This window comes from Danio rerio, chromosome 1, assembly GCF_052040795.2.
Source record: "Danio rerio strain M-AB ecotype USA chromosome 1, GRCz13ab, whole genome shotgun sequence".
Lineage (NCBI taxonomy): Eukaryota > Metazoa > Chordata > Actinopteri > Cypriniformes > Danionidae > Danio > Danio rerio.
In genome coordinates this window covers 11,276,821-11,295,775 of record NC_141021.1, presented here as the reverse complement: position 1 = coordinate 11,295,775, position 18,955 = coordinate 11,276,821, and the positions used below count along the sequence as shown (strand labels likewise).

Here is an 18,955-nt window from a genome sequence, read left to right as displayed (position 1 = left end):
ATTGCTGAATGCCTCAACTGTAAGTCACTTTGGACAAAAGTGTCTGCTAAATGACTAAATATAAATGTATATTAATGTAAGACATTAGATTAATCAAATTAATTATTTAATTAAATTACAATACTGATGCTGTAAAAGGAGCCTATAATGAAAATAGTCACTTCAAGCTTTCGGTGGCTGAAAAAACATTGCTCTGCATATAGCCCACTGAAATTGGTTTACTAAATACAGTGGGTATTAGGGCTCTATCATACACTGGACGCAATAAGGCGCAAGACGTGTTTGCGCCGACATGTTGCTATTTTTAAACCAACGCAACAGTAATTTTCCTGTTCTCTGCCACATTGTTTAAATAGCAAATCCATTTGCGCCACTTTGTAGACTCATGAATGTTTAAGCCTAAAAAAAAAGGTGTGCTAAGGCACATTGCTGGTGCACTGCTAAGGACTGAACTAAAATAGACTGCTGAAAGCAGGTCTAAAGTCCAGTGCAGAGCGTGTTAGCTGTGCTCCTCGATTACACATTGCTTAATACATTACATTAATACAATACAAGATGTATAGCAATACGCAAATATCTTTGCAGATGAAAAAGAATTAAAGGAATAAAACATTACAAAAATTATTATTTTCTACATAAATATAAAAACCACTGACGCCATGCCTTCTTCATCTCGAGGGGCTTTTTCAGTTTATTCATAACACTTTAGTATAATGTTATTATTAGCAGTATCATTTATTATATGCATATTTTATATTATTATATGCATATTTATATTTGTTTTATTAAAAACAAGCTTAGATATGCCCACCTGTCAGGTTTTGGACCATATGGGCATATAAAAGGACATGTGTTTGAATATAACTCAGTTTTTTGACCACACATTGTTATTATTGTTTATTTATTTGTTTTCTGGAAATTAGAACTAAATTTAGAAATAGTTTTGAAACAAATCTTTGTGCTTAACAAACAAAATTAAATATGTAGACTGATAGATGTCTTCAGCTGAGTGTGTACTGTTTCCTTATTCCGAAAGAGAGAAAGTGAAAGTAAAGGCTGATTGGAGAAGGCTAGTAATTTATCCTCGCTGCAGATAGTCTGTTTACCCGTTTTCTTGCTTGTGAAGCATTCAATTTTTCTACTTACAAAGTCCACCATGTAAATAGCAAATGCGCCATGGCGCGACGCAACTTACTCTTAAAGGGAATGGGAGATGAGACTCTGGTTTATTCTCAAAACCCACCTATAACTTATTAAGAGAATAAGCTCAACACTGTTGGACCATGCGCTGCGGCGCAGAGCTTATTTTTCCGTACTTAAAATAGCAAAAGCGGATTCGTACGCGCCCTTAATACTTTTGTGGCATGAGCTTTAGACTTTGCACCTAGATCGTTAAAATAGAGCCCTCATTGTTTACCACAAAATAATAATAATAAAAAATACTTTTTACACAACAAACATTCCTCTCTTTCTTGTACCTATTCTAAAAATCAGGTCGTCCTCGATGGGGTTCACCCTTTTTTTGGGTGTGCTGAACAAGCTTCCTCCTCGTCTGACGCCCTTCTGCCGGCTGCGGCTCCCTGGAGATTTGGCGCTCCTTTTTCTCGCTCCTCCATCGCTGGAGCCGGTGGACGCGGCGTTGGCTGCGGTGGTGGTCGTCGGAGAATCATCTGGAGAACTGCTCACCTTTAGCTGAAATGGGCTTCCTTTAATATGCTGATCATAAAGTCTCAGCGCCAGACTGAAGTTGCCTTCTTTCTTCACCGTGTATTGAAATTCATACGTTCCATTTTTCATATCTACAATTTCTCCGTCTGCGATGCTTCCGTCCGGTGTGTAAACTTCAGCCGAGATAATGGCGTTTCCAGTCTTGCACAGTCCTCCAGCTTTATCTCTCGTGGTTATGATGACGGATGCCGGCTGACCCACGATGCATTGCTCCAGACCGTCTCCGGACGCCTCAGTTTGGCTGGCCACGGCATTGGTGGTGACGATGGTGCCCAGGTTGTGGATGGACTTGCGCAGGCCTTCGATCTCCATCATGAGGTCGAGCTGGTCGTTCTCTTCAGGCTGGAGAGGAAGGCCCTGGCTGGACAGGTCACCGAGTCGCTCTCCCGCCTCTTTATGGGCCTGCAGGACAGAGGCTTTGCTTCCTCCGTCCAGAGCTTCGCTGGTCAGGCTGCAGTTGTAGTTGATGGCAGATTCTTCCTGGAGGAGAGTGTCTAACTGAGCCTGCAGGACCTGCGGGATACACCAGAGAAACAACGGCTGTTTCAAAAGATCTACATTGGAATTAAAGAGATAGTTCACTCAAAATATTTAATTAATTTACTCATCCTTGTACTTGTTTCAAAACAGTTTAAGTTTTCTTTTTTTCTGTTGAAGACAAAATTCGATATATTTTTTAAGATTAATGAAAAACTGTAACCATTGATTCAATAGTACAATTTATTTCCTACAATGAAAGTCAATGGTTGCTGGTTTCCAACAATCTTCAAAACATAAAAAAAAAAAAACTCAAATATGTTTAAAACAAGTTTAAAAAAATTTTTTTTGCCTGGACTATTCGTTTACAATAGCTAATTTATTCATTCATTAATTTTCTTTTTGGCTTAATCCCTTTATTATTCTAGGGTTGCCACAGCGGAATGAACCACCAACTTATCTAGCACGTTTTTACGCAGCGGATGTCCTTCTGGCCGCAATCTATCACTGGGAAACACCAATACACACTCATTCACACTTATACACTACGGACAATTTAGCCTACCCTATTGACCTGTACTGCATGTCTGTGGGGGAAACCGGAGCACGCGGAGGAAACCCACGCAAACGTGGGGAGAACATGCAAACTCCACACAGAAATGCCAACTTACCCAGCTGAGACTCGAACCAGCGACCTACTTGCTGTGAGGCGACAGCACTACCTACTGTGCCACCACATCACCTATAGCCAATTTATGAAACGTACAATGTATAATGTAACTATAGGTTTTTTATTCATAATTGATGCTTTAAATTTATTAACATTTAACATTGAATCATTCATTTTATAAAGGGTCAAATTAATGCAGCATGGAAAGGATATCATTGCTATTACCATTAGTACCTATAAATAAATGAACACTTTAAAAAATTTAAAACATTAACACTTTAACTCGCGCACTAAGAATTTTATGACCAATTTCTTTTCCTAAATGAAGGCCAGCAGATTCTGCTCTACAATATGTTAAAAGGTTCAATCAATAAAATTATTAAATTAGAATTAAATAAAATCTGAAAAAAATACTTGATTAATCATGCTAGGAAACTGACCAGTCTTTCATTTCTTATTTCATTTGGTTTCAGATAACAAATTCAAAAAACATAATAACACATCTATCTATCTATCTATCTATCTATCTATCTATCTATCTATCTATCTATCTATCTATCTATCTATCTATCTATCTATCTATCTATCTATCTATCTATCTATCTATCTATCTATCTATCTATCTATCTATCTATCTATCCATCCATCCATCCATCCATCCATCCATCCATCCATCCATCCATCCATCGAATAACAATGTTAAGATAATTGTTCTTTCAAAGGTAGTGTATACTAAATATAAAACAATACAATTTATCCAGTAAATAAAAAACATACATATTTAAACTAATAAATAATATTATATTATACAACATTATGCTTATAATTATACTAATTATAATGATAACATACTTATAGACCTATAGTTAAAGTAATAATACTATAGTAATACTTATAGTTTTAGTTCTATATAGTTATAGTATAATATATAGCTCATTCATTTATTTTGCTTCGGCTAAGTCTCTCATTTATCAGGGGTTGCCACAACTAATTATTTCTGCATACATTTTACGCAGAGGATGCCCGGCCGCAACCTAGTACTGGGAAACATCCATACACTCATACACTATGGCCAATTTAGTTTCTTTAATTCACCTATACCATATGTCTTTGGACAGTGGGGGAAACCAGAGCACCCAGAGGAAACCCACGTCAACACAGGGAGAACATGCAAACAGAAATGCCAACTGGCTTAGCCGAGAGTATAGTAATAATATATATACTTATAGTAATAATAATTAATAAAAACTATATACATTTAAAAAAATGACATTGCTAGAACTTTGAAAACAAAATAAACATTAAATAAAAAATAAAAACTATTTCAAAATTCTGATATAAGCTGTAAGTTCAATGATTAGACACTAATGTAAACACCAAACTCTAATGAAGTAGTGATGAGTTGAATCTTCTGGGCACATTACTTTTTGCTTGAGTCCGTACGTGACCTCCAGCTCCATCAGCAGGACGCTCTTCCTGGTGTCGAGGGTTTTGTGCAGTTCGCTGAAGGACGAGTGAATGTCCTCCTCAATGGAGCTGCGCTGAGAGTTCAACTGCTGCAGGATCTCTCTCAGATACTGAACCGCTTCTCTGATCTGAGGGAGCCTGCGAGTCACAGAAACATCTCCAGTAACCATCCATTCATTCATCAACCATTACTGAGCAAAATCAATCGTCAATCACTAACCAATCAGCTAATGAAGCTAGCAATTAGGAGATGGGGATTGGTTTTTCTTATTGCGGGACCCATATTTAGAGACGAAAACACTTCTCTGAGTGGAATATGGATATACACATACTGTACAATTGAAGCCCCCCTGTTTATTTTTTTCCCAATTTCTGTTTAATGGAAAGAAGATTGTAAACATGGTAAAATTTGTATTACAATGGAAATTATTGGCAGGTGAAAGGATTAAAATGTTTTTTGAATAAGTAAAGGCAAAAGGTTATATGTATTTAGTGTGTGTCTTTGTATTTGTGTAATTATATAAATCTGTGTAACTTAAGTGTGTTTATTTCTCTGTTCTATGTGTGAGATGATGAGACTGGTGGGCCAACCTGTTCTTGGCTGAATCCACTTTGTCCTGCAGTGCCGCTAGTTGTTGATCCACAGCTTTCTCCAGAGAATCTGTGGGATGCTCAGCGTGTTCTCCGTTCATACAGTCTTCACACACTGCATTCTCACACACCAAACAGTACAGCGCAGACACCTGAATACAACACATGAAGTAATGCAGACTTTTAAAACCACTCTAAAATGTACTAAAACAGGTCAATGGAATAATATTTGTGTTTTTTAGATTTCTTGTTGAAGTTTCTACTAAATTTTAATCAAATTTCAAAGAATTTATTTTTCAAAAAGACACTTTACTTGCATTTAAAATAACCTTTGTAAGCAAATTAAATCAAAGTTGTAACCAAACTCATTTGGGATGTCTCATCTTCTCGGATGTCTGACCGATATTGACTGATAATATATTATCAGTAGTTTTATTAAAATATATTATATTAAGCATATATTATCAATATTGTTCACTTGTTCATTCATTTTCCTTCAGGTTAGTCCCTTCATTTATCAGGGGTCGCCACAGCAGAATGAACCGCCGATTATTATTGTTATTATTATTGCAATTATCATTATTATTAATAATAATAATAATAATAATAATAAATGATTATTTTACAATTCCTAATTATAATTTTTATTTCTAGTAAATGCATTAGTATTTCATATATATGTTTTTACTGTTTCTTGTTCCAATTCTTCATTATATATCAGCAATCATAAAACAGTCATAGATCATATTATATTTCATGATTATTTCTATTAAACCTGCTAATCACTAAATAAATGTTTATTTAATTTCTCAACATTATACGTATCGATATATTAAGTAACAGGAAAATTAAAAAGGCATTTATTGTACATAATATTAATTTATAATACTTTACATTTGTATAGTGCTTTTCTAGACACTCAAAGCACTTTTAAACATTGAGAGGAATCTCCTCATCCACCACCAGTGTGCAGCATCCACCTGAATGATGCCACAGCTGCCATATTGCACCAGACCGCACACCACAAACCAGCTGATTGGTGGAGAGGAGACAGAGTGATGGAGCCAATTATGAAATGGGGATGGTTAAAAGGCCATGATGGACAGAGGTCAGTGGGCAAATTAGGTTAGGATGCCGGGGTTAAACCCCTATTCTTTTCGAAGGACATCCTGGGATTTTTAATGATCACAGAGAGTCAGGATCTCGGTTTAGCATCTCATCTGAAAGATAGCACTCACTGAGCAGTATAGAGTCCCCTTCACTATACTGGGGAATTAGGACTCACACAGACCGCAGGTTGGGCACCCTCTGCTTGCCTCACTAACACCAGTTCCGGCAACAACCTCTTTCTCATGTGGTCTCCCATCCAGGAACTGACCGGGCGCAGCCCTGCTTAGCTTCAGTGGACGACCATGTGATAGTTGCAGAGAGCTAGCTTCTTTTGGAACCATTTTCATGTGATCTAGCCCAAATAATGCTACTACATATTTAGAATATAATTTGTGTTGAGTAAACAATCACTTTAAGACTTAATACCACGTCATAATTTGAGAATCAGCTCACATAAACTGATTTATTTCAAATTTCCTCCAAACGGCAAAACTAAAAAAGTTTTATGCAAATACTTTTGCAAGGAACAAATATCCTAAATGTTCTGTTACCTATTGAGACACGTTGCTGCATCTTTCAATATGATATTTATAGATAAACCAGCTGGGATCAGGGTACACTTGTTTTTCTGGGACAGAAAGTGTATGCTCATGGGGAATTCACGGCCTGTGAGTTATACTTTACCCATCTGTGCAATCATATTGTGTGTGTGTGTGTGTGTTTATGTGTTCACTAAAAAACAACTGACTTTTCCTTTGTGTTGAGAGCAAATGAGCGCAGTTCCCTTGCCAGGCAGAGCCTCTAGTACAGTACACTCCTCACTGCTGCTGTCAGGAGAAGCCTGCGGCGCCTCCATGCGGGTGGACGGAGGAACAGCACCCACAATACAAGGATGCAGAAAGCACAGACCTGAAACAGGACGGGGGAAGAGGTTTAGGACACCCTGTAGGAAGAGGTACTGTGCATGGATAGTTGGAATAACAAAATTAAAAAGATATTAATTTAATTAAACTGTGCCTTTTGTGGTTATAAGTATTGATTGCAATATATAAACATGAAATTGTGATGAGATTTAACAAATTTAACTTTTTTTGCTTTTCAGAATTCTGTTTGGATCTGATTTAGATTGTTCTCTGAATTGTAAGTTTACGTCTCAAATCTGAGTTTATATCTTTATATATTTTTTGACACAGAACATAAAAATAAACAGTTAATTGCAATTATATTTATATCACATTACAGATTTTTCTTCTCTAAATTGTGTTTAAATCTTGCAATTTAGAATTTTCTGCCACAGAATATAAAAATTTAAATGATAAAAAAGATACTTGCATATTTTATTTTTTTACTTTATAATTCTGAGTTTACACCTTACACCCAACAAACACACAACATTGCCTCAACGTATCGACCTTCCTACAACGTTGTATCAAGGATCTAGGATCTACGTTGTTGCTGAAGGTTGTCACAACAGTGTCATAATGCTGCCGTTTAAACGGCCGTTGCTTTAGGTTGCGCTTAGGCTGCATGGACAACCACTGTACAACATTTACTCGTCATCAATGAATCATTTTAAATTTCAACAAACCGCTCAGCGTCTCATTCAACAACGTCCGAGGAAACGCAAGTATTGCTTTTTTCCTTCTTGATAAATGAAGTGGTCATTGTGTAGTAATCTCTTTTTTCACTGCCTATTTTGACTTGTGGCTGCTGTGGCTCTCTCTGAGCTGTGGATTTCTTTCTCTGACTGCGTTCTCCACTACGCCTGGCCTTCAGCTGCACTCCACGGGCTGCTAATTTCTCCAGCACAGAGTTTCGACGCCCAGTGTCAATTGTTTAATCTAATCTAAACCTTATTTTATACTTTTTGGTTGTAATTAGGTCTGTACTGTACAAATTAAATACTGAGAAATATATAATAAAAAAATTTGATTGTATACATCTGTGGGGCATTTTTACACATAAGTTTACAAAAGCAATTATCAAATTAAAAGGAAACATGAATAAACAATTTTTAAAATTATTACTGCTTATCCTGTATTCTAGGCAGTATTGATAAATTGCCAGGAAAAAACATTAATACATGTAGTAAGAATGTCATCTCACGGTTGCTGAATGTCATAAGACAACGTTGCTACAGCCTTCTCACGTCTTAAATTTCTACATTGTAACGAGCTCGTAAGTGGCAACGTTGTACAAACAACGATACAGCGTAGATGAGTTTACTGGGCAATTCTTACATTTTGTTAAGAATATATATATATATATATATATATATATATATATATATATATATATATATATATATATATATATATATATATATATATATATATATATATATATATATATAATTGCAATAATATTTTAATATTTAATAACTTTTATCTCAGAACTGTGAGTTTATATATCTTTGAACTTTTGGAACTTTTTGCCACAGACTAAAAATTATGAGTTCATATCTTACAATTCTACATTTACATATTCAGTTTTTCTTTTTTTAGTGTATAAAAACTACAACTACAATTATTTGTTAAATCAGAATTCTGACTTTTTTCACATAACTGCAGGCTTGTATCTTGCAATCCTAAATTATATATTGCATTTTTTTATTCTGTGGCTGAAACACTTTCACAGACAGTGATGATGATACATTATTTGTGTGGAAAGTAGTTTGTTAACTAATTTCTCACAATATAATCTAAACTTGTAAATATGACTTTTTATTTCACAGCTGAACTTTTATGTATTTTTAAATCCATATTTCGCAGTTACCTTTCATATTTTTTAGTCTGGAGTGAAAACAGGCTTCCATAGTGAAGCCTACATCGGACAAAAAAAGTGTAGAAACAGTAAAACTAAACTTAATTTCTAAAAAAATAACAGCAGATTTCATCCCATCAGATTTAATTGACTGTAATGCAATACATGTATAATATTAATATCTGCAAAGTCAAAAGAAAATGTTGCTAATGCTGAGTAAATCACACTGAACTGAACTAAACTGAACTTTAACTCTGAAAACTGGACTGACACAGTTTCAATTTACTAGAACTTCTATGGTAAGCTGCTTTGACACAATCTACATTGTAAAAGCGCTATAGAAATAAAGATGAATTGAACAGAGTTTACACACAGATACACACACCACAAATATGTTTTCCTTATGAAATACTGCATGAAAGATGGAGAAAATGCCACAAAGTTAGTGGAAATGAGTTTAACATGCATATAACGGATGGAGAAAAATCACAGAAGGAAGTATTTCTTACCCTAAGAGATGAAGTTCAGGCGATGTGCATGAAAGTCTGCGTATACTTTTTTTATGTAATACCAAATTATTAAGGTAAGAGAGTGTATTTGATGCACTGGAGACCCAAAACAAGCACAGGTTGCAGGGGGGAATCACAGCGTCCCCTCATTTGACACTGGACCCTATAGAGAAAAAAGAGATCAGATGTATATACTGTAAATACTGCAACACACACAAAATACAGACTCATCTACAAATCAGTTAGTTGCAACTATTTTTATTTCTAAATACAGATATTTTTTCTCTAAATTGTGTTTAAATCTTCACACAGAAAATAACTATTTGAATAACAAAAAACATGGGAAACACCCATACAGTCTTGCATTCACACAAGCACTCATAGGCTACGGCCAATTTAGTTCATTCAATTCACCTATAGCGCACGTCTTTGAACTGTGGGGGAAACCAGAGCACCAAGAGGATACCCACACAAACACGGGGAGAGCATGTAAATTCCACACAGAATCGCCAACTGACACAGAGAGGACTCAAACCAGCAACCTTCTTGCTGTGAGGTGACAGTGCTAACCACTGAGCCACCATGCCGCCTCACTGTGTGCAAATAAAAGTTGCCATGATAATATGTAAAATGAACACATACAGAACAGGATTGAGAGACAGACACACAGACACTGAACCCTGCAGGTTACCATGGCAACCCAAGATGGCAATTCACAAGAGCTGCGGCCACATGAATATTTGCTCATTCTGAAATTTCCAAGTTGAAAGCGCGGTAATGAGCACAGAGGCAGAGCTGAAGTATTTTTGAACAGCTTTTTGATGTCATGAAGGGAAGTTGTAGAAGTTACTTATATAATCTGATCTCTCTGAAGACGACGTGAGACGGTGACGTGCTGAACAAAATAACTAAATGCAAATAAAAACAGGCGAAATTTTCAGTCCATTTTGCTACTTTATTAGGTACACCTGTCCAACTGTCTGTTAATGCAAATTTCTAATCAGCCAATCCCATGGCAGCAACTCAATGCATTTAGGTATGTAGACATGGTCAAGAGGATCTGCTGCAGTTCAAACCGAGCATCAGAATGGGGAAGAAAGGTGATTTAAGTGACGTGACATGGTTGTTGGTGCCAGACAGGCTGGTCTGAGTATTTCAGAAACTGCTGATCTACTGGGATTTTCATGCACAACCATCTCTAGAGTTTACAGAGAATGGTCTGATAAATGGCCAGACTGGCTCGAGCTGGTAGAAAGGCAACAGTAACTCAGATAACAGCTCGTTACAACCGAGGTACATAGAAGAGCATCTCTGAACACACAACATGTCGAGCCTTGAAGCCGATGGGCTACAGCAGCAGAAGATCATACCGGGTGCCACTCCTGTCAGCTAAGAATAGGAAACTGAGGCTACAATTTGCACAGGCTCATAAAAATTGGACAACGGAAGATTGGAAAAACATTGCCTGGTCTGATGAGTCTCGATTTCTGCTGCAACATTCTGATGGTAAGGTCAGATTTGGCATCAACAACATGAAAGCATGCACACATCCTTGTGTCGATGGTTCAAGCTGGTGGTGGTAGTGTAATGGTATTTATATTATATTTATATTTTATTCACACACTTTGGACACCCATTAGTACCAATTGCGCATAGTGTCAACGCCACAGCCAACATAAGTATTGTTGCTGACCATGACCATCCCTTTATCACCACAGTGTACCCATTTTCTGATGGCTACATCCAGCAGGATAACGCACCATGTCATAAAGCGTGAATCATCTCAGACTGGTTTCTTGAACATGACAATGAGTTCACTGTACTCAAATGGCCTCCACAGTCACCAGATCTCAATGCCGAAAATCTGCAGCAACTGTGTGATGCTATCATGCCAATATGGACCCAAATCTCTGAGGAATATTTCTAGTACCTTGTTGAATCTATGCCACAGAGGATAAAGGAATTTCTGAAGGCAAAAGGGGGTCCAACCTGGTACAAAGGTGTACCTAATAAAGTGGCCGGTGAGTGGATATTACCAATATTCACTAAGAATAAATGGATAAAAATATTTGTTTAATCATTTTTTAAAAGTTTATAAACATATTCCCCAGTGTTCTGTCTTAATATAATAATTATTGTTAATTTTTTATATCGATATATTTGTAAAGAGCTCTTGAGCTGACCTTTTAAAAATAACAGGTATTTAAAAAAAACACTTCAATTTTTGGAGCTTAAAACACCCTCCTCATTATAAACAAGGCATTTATTTAATCAAGCTAAAAATGGCTCATTTGGAAACTGTGACATCACAAGGGCATATTTGCATATACACTGCCTTCATAGCAAAACTTTAAAAAACAGAAATGCATCATAGAACATTAGGCCCCGCCTAAACAAAATTCAGTAGCTCATTGATTTACAGTTGACACTTAGAAATGACGTTAGCCAATCAAAACTGTGGACAGTTTCTGACAAGGCTTAAAAGACCAGCCCATTTAAAACAAGTCATATTAGAAAGTGGGTCAAAATGAGAGATGAATAAAATCATTTCATCCGCTGAAATGGCTAACAATCATGCTTTGAATTAGTGACTACAAAATTATACAGTATTTGCTATTGTAGGGTCCAGCCAGTTGGTCCAATGACGGTATCCAATGGTGGATGAAGGTTCACTGCATGTTCGGTCTTTCCAGTGCACAATGTTGATTTATATTAAACTTAACTCATATCTGACTCCAATTTTAGTATGAGGTGGTTTAGAATATTAATATATTTATCCTCGTTTTATCTGACTCCAAATATAAAACATTAAGAAGATTATATCAATATGTAATTTAGATAAATGTTTGAACCGTTTGCCTTCACTAGTAACTATTACATCCGTTCATTCGGGTGCTCATGTCGCTCAGAGAAATCGCCTCGGCCGAAGGCGTCCCTCACGGTCACACTCCGGTCAGTCTTGAATATTAAATAGAGGTAAATTGACTAATACTTTAGATGGCCGCTACCAGCGCGCTCGTTCTAAAATACTTTAGTTAGTCCCGCTTAGATGTACACCTTTGAGTTAAGACAATCATCATTTCTAATTAGAGGTTAGGGCATTAATATAAATGTACCCGACTACTGGACTCTATAGTAACTTTGGTTTTCACCAAGCCCATGGTTTCCCATATGAACTTAATTTAGAATAATATTACCTTCAAACAAAGGTCGGGTACCCAATCTAGGTTAGTCGTGCAACACCTTGTTGACCTAGACGGAAGTTATCGCCCTTTCCACCTAAGTACACATGAATCAATATCAAGAGTCAGCCGGATCGCTAAAACACAATTAGTGTGCCAATGCTCCATCTCAATTGGATTTTAGTCCGTCTACTGACCTGACGCAAGACGTGCGGAAACAAGGATACAGCGTAATCTACTTGAATTAATAATTACAGAGTGAGCAAAATATGGTCAAACATTACAATTTATTAATCAGGTAAATGTATTATGCCAATTCAATCAGTCAATTCATAAATGATCAATACAAAACATCAAATTATCAAAGATAAATCCAAGATGAAAAAGATGCATTCCTGACTTTGTAATATACATAACATGGTGCAAGCCATGTTATGGGCTGATCTGGTTAGGCAGAATCGCCCCGAGTTTTTCTCAAACCTTGCCTTAAATAATCCAAGAATTCCCTCAAGGAAGGGGGTGTGTGTAAAAAGTCACACCCTTCACAGTGGTTCAAAAGATGCCTGAAGTTATATATTTATTGTGTTGATTATATCTATTTCTGAGAGAATGAGACCATTGTACCAATTGCACTGAGACATTTCAAATGATATCAAACATGATAATTAAAGTCAGTTTGGTTAATCTAAAACATTCAAACATTGAAATGACCATATGCGTGAGTTGGGGGGATGAAGCTGAGTCTCAGCATAGTCAGATGCAAATGCAGCAGGAACTGGTTTTTCACGCATTACCCCCTGGTGGGTTGTGGAGTCCATTGGCCCTGTCTTCAGCTCATGATTTGAATTGTCAAAGATATCAGAATATTTGTAATATTTCAATTCTTACACTATATAATGCAACACAGTTGACATCAAAATTATTAGCCCTCCTCTGACTTTTTTTTCTATTTTAAATATTTCCCCAAATGATGTTTAACAGAGCAAGGATTTTCTTCACTTTATTTCCTATAATATTTTTTCTTCCGGAGAAAATCTCATTTGTTTTATTTCGGCCAGAATAAAAGCAATTTTTATTTTTTCAAAACCATTTTAAGATAATTTTTATTAGCCCTTTTAAGCAATAAAATTCAGTGGCTTAATGATTAACAGTTGCCTAACGTGAATAAACAGAGTAAAAACCTGTGAATAATTCAAGAACATTTTATCTGTGAATCACAGTTTTATATATATATATACATAAAATATGGTTTAAAAAAAAAAAGTGAAACAGAGAGAGGCTGCTGAGCTGGTTTCTGCTGATACTTAGCAATGGCGTTAGCCAATCAAAACAGTGGGCAGTTTCTGACAAGGCTTAAAAAACCAGCCCATTTAAAACAAGTCATATTAGAAAGGGGGTCAAAATGAGGGCTGAATAAAATAATTTCTGTGCACATTAGTTTCTTTGTACAAACACTATCATTAATGTATAAGCAAGCCTCAATAAACAATTTTTTTTTGTTTGTTTAATTACATGTCATGACCCCTTTAAATGTACTAAAACACTACTGTTCCCCACATGAACCTAATGAATAATTTACAGAAAGTGATAATGGTTTGACCCAGACAGCGGAGAGGAACAAACAAACACACAAATCCTTTTCTGAGATTCACCATGATCTCTGAAGCTGATTACTGAGGGAAAACCCATCATGACACATGCTTTTGACCCTTAACAGTTTCCATTCATGGTCGCCCACTCTAATAACAGACAGTGGATTTGGGCTGAAATAAATGAATCTTGTAGAAAGATTAAAGACACTCGCTTAGACTAATTGAAAACAAAATATGATTAAATAACCCACCAAAAACGATGTTTATTGAATGTACAAGCTTTGGATTATAGCTGGTTTAGTCAGTTTTATGGGCACACAAAATCTGCAGACTTTTTTTGCCATTTCTGGACAGAATTTAGTTAAAAAAAAAATGAATAAATACAAATAAATAAATTATATTTTATTTATAAATTATATATAAATTTATATACGAGTATTGCAACTAAAAATTTTAAGCATAATATAAAAAATAAACTATTACTTTTTATTTAAAGGGCACCTATGATGAAAATCATCTTTCTGAAGCTGTTTGGACATAACTGTGTGTATGGACAGTGTGTCCACAGTCATACTGGAGTGATATAAAGACAATAAATCTCTTTTTTATTTCCTGACGTTAAAATGGGATCCAAATCACTCCCATTTTGAGGCACGACCACAACATGACATAGTAGTGCGGTTTCACCACCCAATAAATAAAATAATCGTTCATTAATTGTAATAGAGTTCAATTAATCGAGATTTTGATTTTAGGCCAAATTGCCCAGCCTTAGTTTGCATGTTCTCCCTGTGTTTGCTTGGGTTTCCCCATGGTGCTCCGGTTTCCCCCATAGTCCAAAGACATGCACTATAGGTGAATTGGGTAAGCTAAATTGTCCATAGTGTATGTGTGTATGTCCTGGTCCAAGAGGTTAGGGACTGAGCGGTGGGCTAACATCCCACCTTATAAAAAAAAATAGATATTACAAAACACCAATTACTGTAGGTGCAGCTAAAAATTAACTTTGATATAAATGGCCCTGGGAGTAAGTAAGTAAATAAGTACATAAGTAAATAAATATAGTCAATGCTGACTAAACTGGCTGTGGGCCAAGACTAGGCACAGTCCGGTATAAGATTCTGAATATATCATGGTTTCACAGTATTGTGATTACTGCTCTAAAATATATTCATTTTAAATGTCTGAGTAAAAAATGAACCTTTTTCCACTTTTGAACACAATATATTTTACTTTGAGAAACATTTTAAATATTTTAAAACAGTAAACATGTGCGGCTAAATAACTTAAATGAATCGTTGACTTCTGCTGTCTTCGTTTGTTTGAAAAACGCAGATTTCTTTAAAATTTAAAACAGCATCTTTTGATATTTTTTTGGAATAGAGACACTGTTGTGCTACAAAACAACAAAAAAAAGATAAAAAATTTTTACACATACCTTAGGAACGATATAGCAGAAAATTTTGCCGGTTTTAAAACCTTGACTTTTCCAAACCACGGTTTACCTTGAAAACGGTTATCGTCCCATGCCTAGCCTAGACATCCCACAATGCTTTTAGATTTTATTGAAAACACTGCTGAAATCGGTAACAATCATGCTTTGAACTAGTGACTACAAAAACTATACAGTATGCAATACAGTACAGTTGGCGTCAAAAATATGAGCCTCCTCTGACTTTTTTTCTTTTTCAAATATTTCCCAAATAATGTTTAACACTAACAGAGCAAGGATTTTCTTCACCGTATTTCCTATAATATTTTTTCTTCTGGAGAAAGTCTTATTTGTTTTATTTCGGCTAGAATAAAAGCAGTTTTTAATTTTTTAAACACAATTTTAAGGTCATTTTTATTAGCCCCTTTAAGCAATATTTTTTTTCTTGATTGTCTACACATAACAAACCATCATTGTACAATGATTTGCCTTACCCAAACCTGCCTAATCTATTTAACCTATAGTTAAGCCATTAAATGTCACTTTAAGATGAATACTAGTATCTTGAAAAATATTACGTAAAATATTACATACTGCCATCATGGCAAAGATAAAATAAATCAGTTATTAGAAATTAGTAATTAAAATAATTACGTTAATAATTCTGATGTCAACTTCTTATCAAAAATAAATGTGGAATTCTTGTACGTACTGTATACTAGTATGCAAACTAGTTTTATGAATATTGATTAAAAAAGCTTACTTGGGAATTAAAACTGAATGGGAATGAGGTCACGGGGGAATTGAATGGGATGAAAGATAATGCTCGAGTGATGATGTAACACAAGGAAATGGAATATTGTGGAGCCACATGTCATTACTCTTCAGACAATGCCATTTCTATCCCAAAAAGCTCTCAGTGTCAGAAGCAGAGCCCCTCTTTCCATCTCAGAGATCATAATGACAAAAGACAAGGAGCGTTAACTATAAGGTCCCTGCCAGAGACAAGCAAGCGCTTTTCTGAAGAGACCATTTAAAATTACTGAAGCAGAATCTCCCCGGGGGAAAAGCGCTCATGCATTCTGGACAGGGGATCCAAAAGCACCGGATAGTTTTCTTGTTACCTCGCAGTTCAAAGGACATGTCACTCTCATGATGGCACAGGCACTAACTTGTCATAATCCTGAGCATTCACAGCACTACATGTTACTAAGCCATATTAAAAAAGATTTCTCCACAATAGGGCTGCACGATGGTGGAAAAATCTGACATGCAATCTGACATGACAAAATCTGACATTGCCGTGATATGTATATCATTTTACCAGATGATTTGAATAGCTCTATTTGGGGACATTTAATTAATTTAGATTGACTAGGATGATCAAATATTTTTCTATGCAGTGCATCTGGGTAAATTATAACAAATCACCAGCATAAATAAATAAATAAACAGAGCTTTATGAATTTCTGGAGAGTATTTAGGTACAGAAATGGTATTTCATAAGTAATTAAACATTCCAATAAATAATATCTTTATTTTGTAATATTTATTAAATAATCTAATCTTGCGATGTGACTATTGCAGATACACACACTGCAATATCGACGCCTAAACAATATATACAGTGCTTAGCATAATTAAGTACACCCCATTTTAAAAATTAATAATTTTACTAATTTCTCATTGAATATAGGCAATGTATTTTGGAACACATAATTCAAAAAGATTTATTAAACAGATATATTTATTAAAATAATATTTTAGGCACCAAACATGTTTATAAATCGAAAGATAAAACAATTAAATTCAAGCAAAATATTGCAAAGTTTTTACAACCTACATTTCAACTAAGTCTTTCAATTTTTTTGCTTCTCTTGAATTTATTTTCTATTTAAATTTTGTATTTAATATTTTTTCTATAACAGATACATTTGGGTGTAGTAGTCTTTAGTCTTATTTTGCTTATTTTGTTAGATAAGCTCCAGATTTGACTTCAGTACTGACTAATCTAATGTATATGCACAAATATATTGTAAAGCTTCCTATTAAAAACATGAATTTAAAAGAGAGAAATGTGAAAGGGTGCACTATATATATATATATATATATATATATATATATATATATATATATATATATATATATATATATATATATATATATATATATATGCTGAGCACTGTATTGTTCAGTCCTACACCACATTGATGAAGAATATATGGCCTGAGAAAGAGTGATCATTAAATGCAGGTGCTAAACTTTTAGACTATTAGTCTTTCGTCTACTAGCATTTTTAGACTTTTGCTTCTATACTTTTCAAAAGCTTGCAATAAATCTCAACTGGGTGCTCAGCCAAACAAAAAAGTATGCAAATATAAAGTTATTGTTTACTATTTCCCAAATTATGTTTAAAAGAGCAAGGAATTTTCACAGTATTTCTTATAATATTTTTTTCTTATTACTTTTATTTTGGCTAGAATAAAAGCAGTTTTAATTTTTAAAACTATTTTAAGGTCAATAATATTAGCCCCCTAACAAATATGTATGATTGTCTACAGAACAAAACATGTAATGATTTGCCTGATTATCTAATTAACTTGCCTAGTTAACCTAATAAACAGTTAAGCCTTTAATTGTCACTTTAAGCTGAATATTAGTAAAAAATATCTATAAAACATTATGTACTGTCTTCATGGCAAAGAAAAAAAGAAATTAGTTATTTGCACTTATTTGTAAAACTAATAGTTTTAATAAATGTGTTGAAAAAAATATATTTTTCAAAATTGGGAGAGAAAATATACAGGGGGGGCTAATAATTCAGAAGGGCTAATCATTCTGGCTATGAAAAAGTGGCAACACCAATCAAATCAAATTTATTCAGTTCAAAAGCTGTGATAGACTTTTTTTTGGCCATGATAACCTTTTAAGTGAATGCATTTGACCTTCTTTAAGGTTTTGATGTTGCCTCCTTTTCATATATACTGTATTTTAGCATACTTTTAATTTGTCTGTTAGCTTAGCATACTTATTTACATACTACTGTAACATAAGCCAGGTAGGGTGACCCCTGGAGGGTCAGTGTCCTGGAGAGTTTAGCTTCAACTAGGAGTGGGCGGGTATAAGATTCTGATAACCTTGGATAAAAAATCATGGTTTCACTACATCACGGTATTGTGATTACAATACCCCCCCAATCCAATTTAACACAATATATTTTATATTAAGAAACATTTTAAATATTTTGGACCAGTAGCTTTTTATATGGAGGTTCCTTTTCTGCTGGAGGTACTGTTGCCCTGAAAAAATGATATAAAATAGTTGTGAAAAAACATGTTAAAAATATATATACATCAGGAATGGTATAACATAAAACTCTGGTGGTTTTAAAAGCTTGAAACTGGTTATCATCCCATGCCTTGCACCAACCCTAA

The 18,955-nt window shown here is 34.9% G+C and overlaps 1 protein-coding gene across 1 annotated transcript in view; it reads right to left on the bottom strand.

Annotated features, from left to right (window-relative positions):
• trim2b (tripartite motif containing 2b) overlaps nucleotides 1-18,955 on the bottom strand; it is a 32,626-nt gene that overhangs the window by 10,537 nt on the left and 3,134 nt on the right. The window contains exons 2-6 of the mRNA XM_087236717.1: nucleotides 9,316-9,478; nucleotides 6,792-6,952; nucleotides 4,934-5,085; nucleotides 4,300-4,480; nucleotides 1,479-2,241 (exon numbers count right to left, since the gene is read on the bottom strand). Of these exons, the coding sequence (XP_087092843.1) occupies nucleotides 1,479-2,241; nucleotides 4,300-4,480; nucleotides 4,934-5,085; nucleotides 6,792-6,899 (1,204 nt within the window). The 5' untranslated portion in view covers nucleotides 6,900-6,952; nucleotides 9,316-9,478. The remainder of the gene's footprint in view (nucleotides 1-1,478; nucleotides 2,242-4,299; nucleotides 4,481-4,933; nucleotides 5,086-6,791; nucleotides 6,953-9,315; nucleotides 9,479-18,955) is intronic.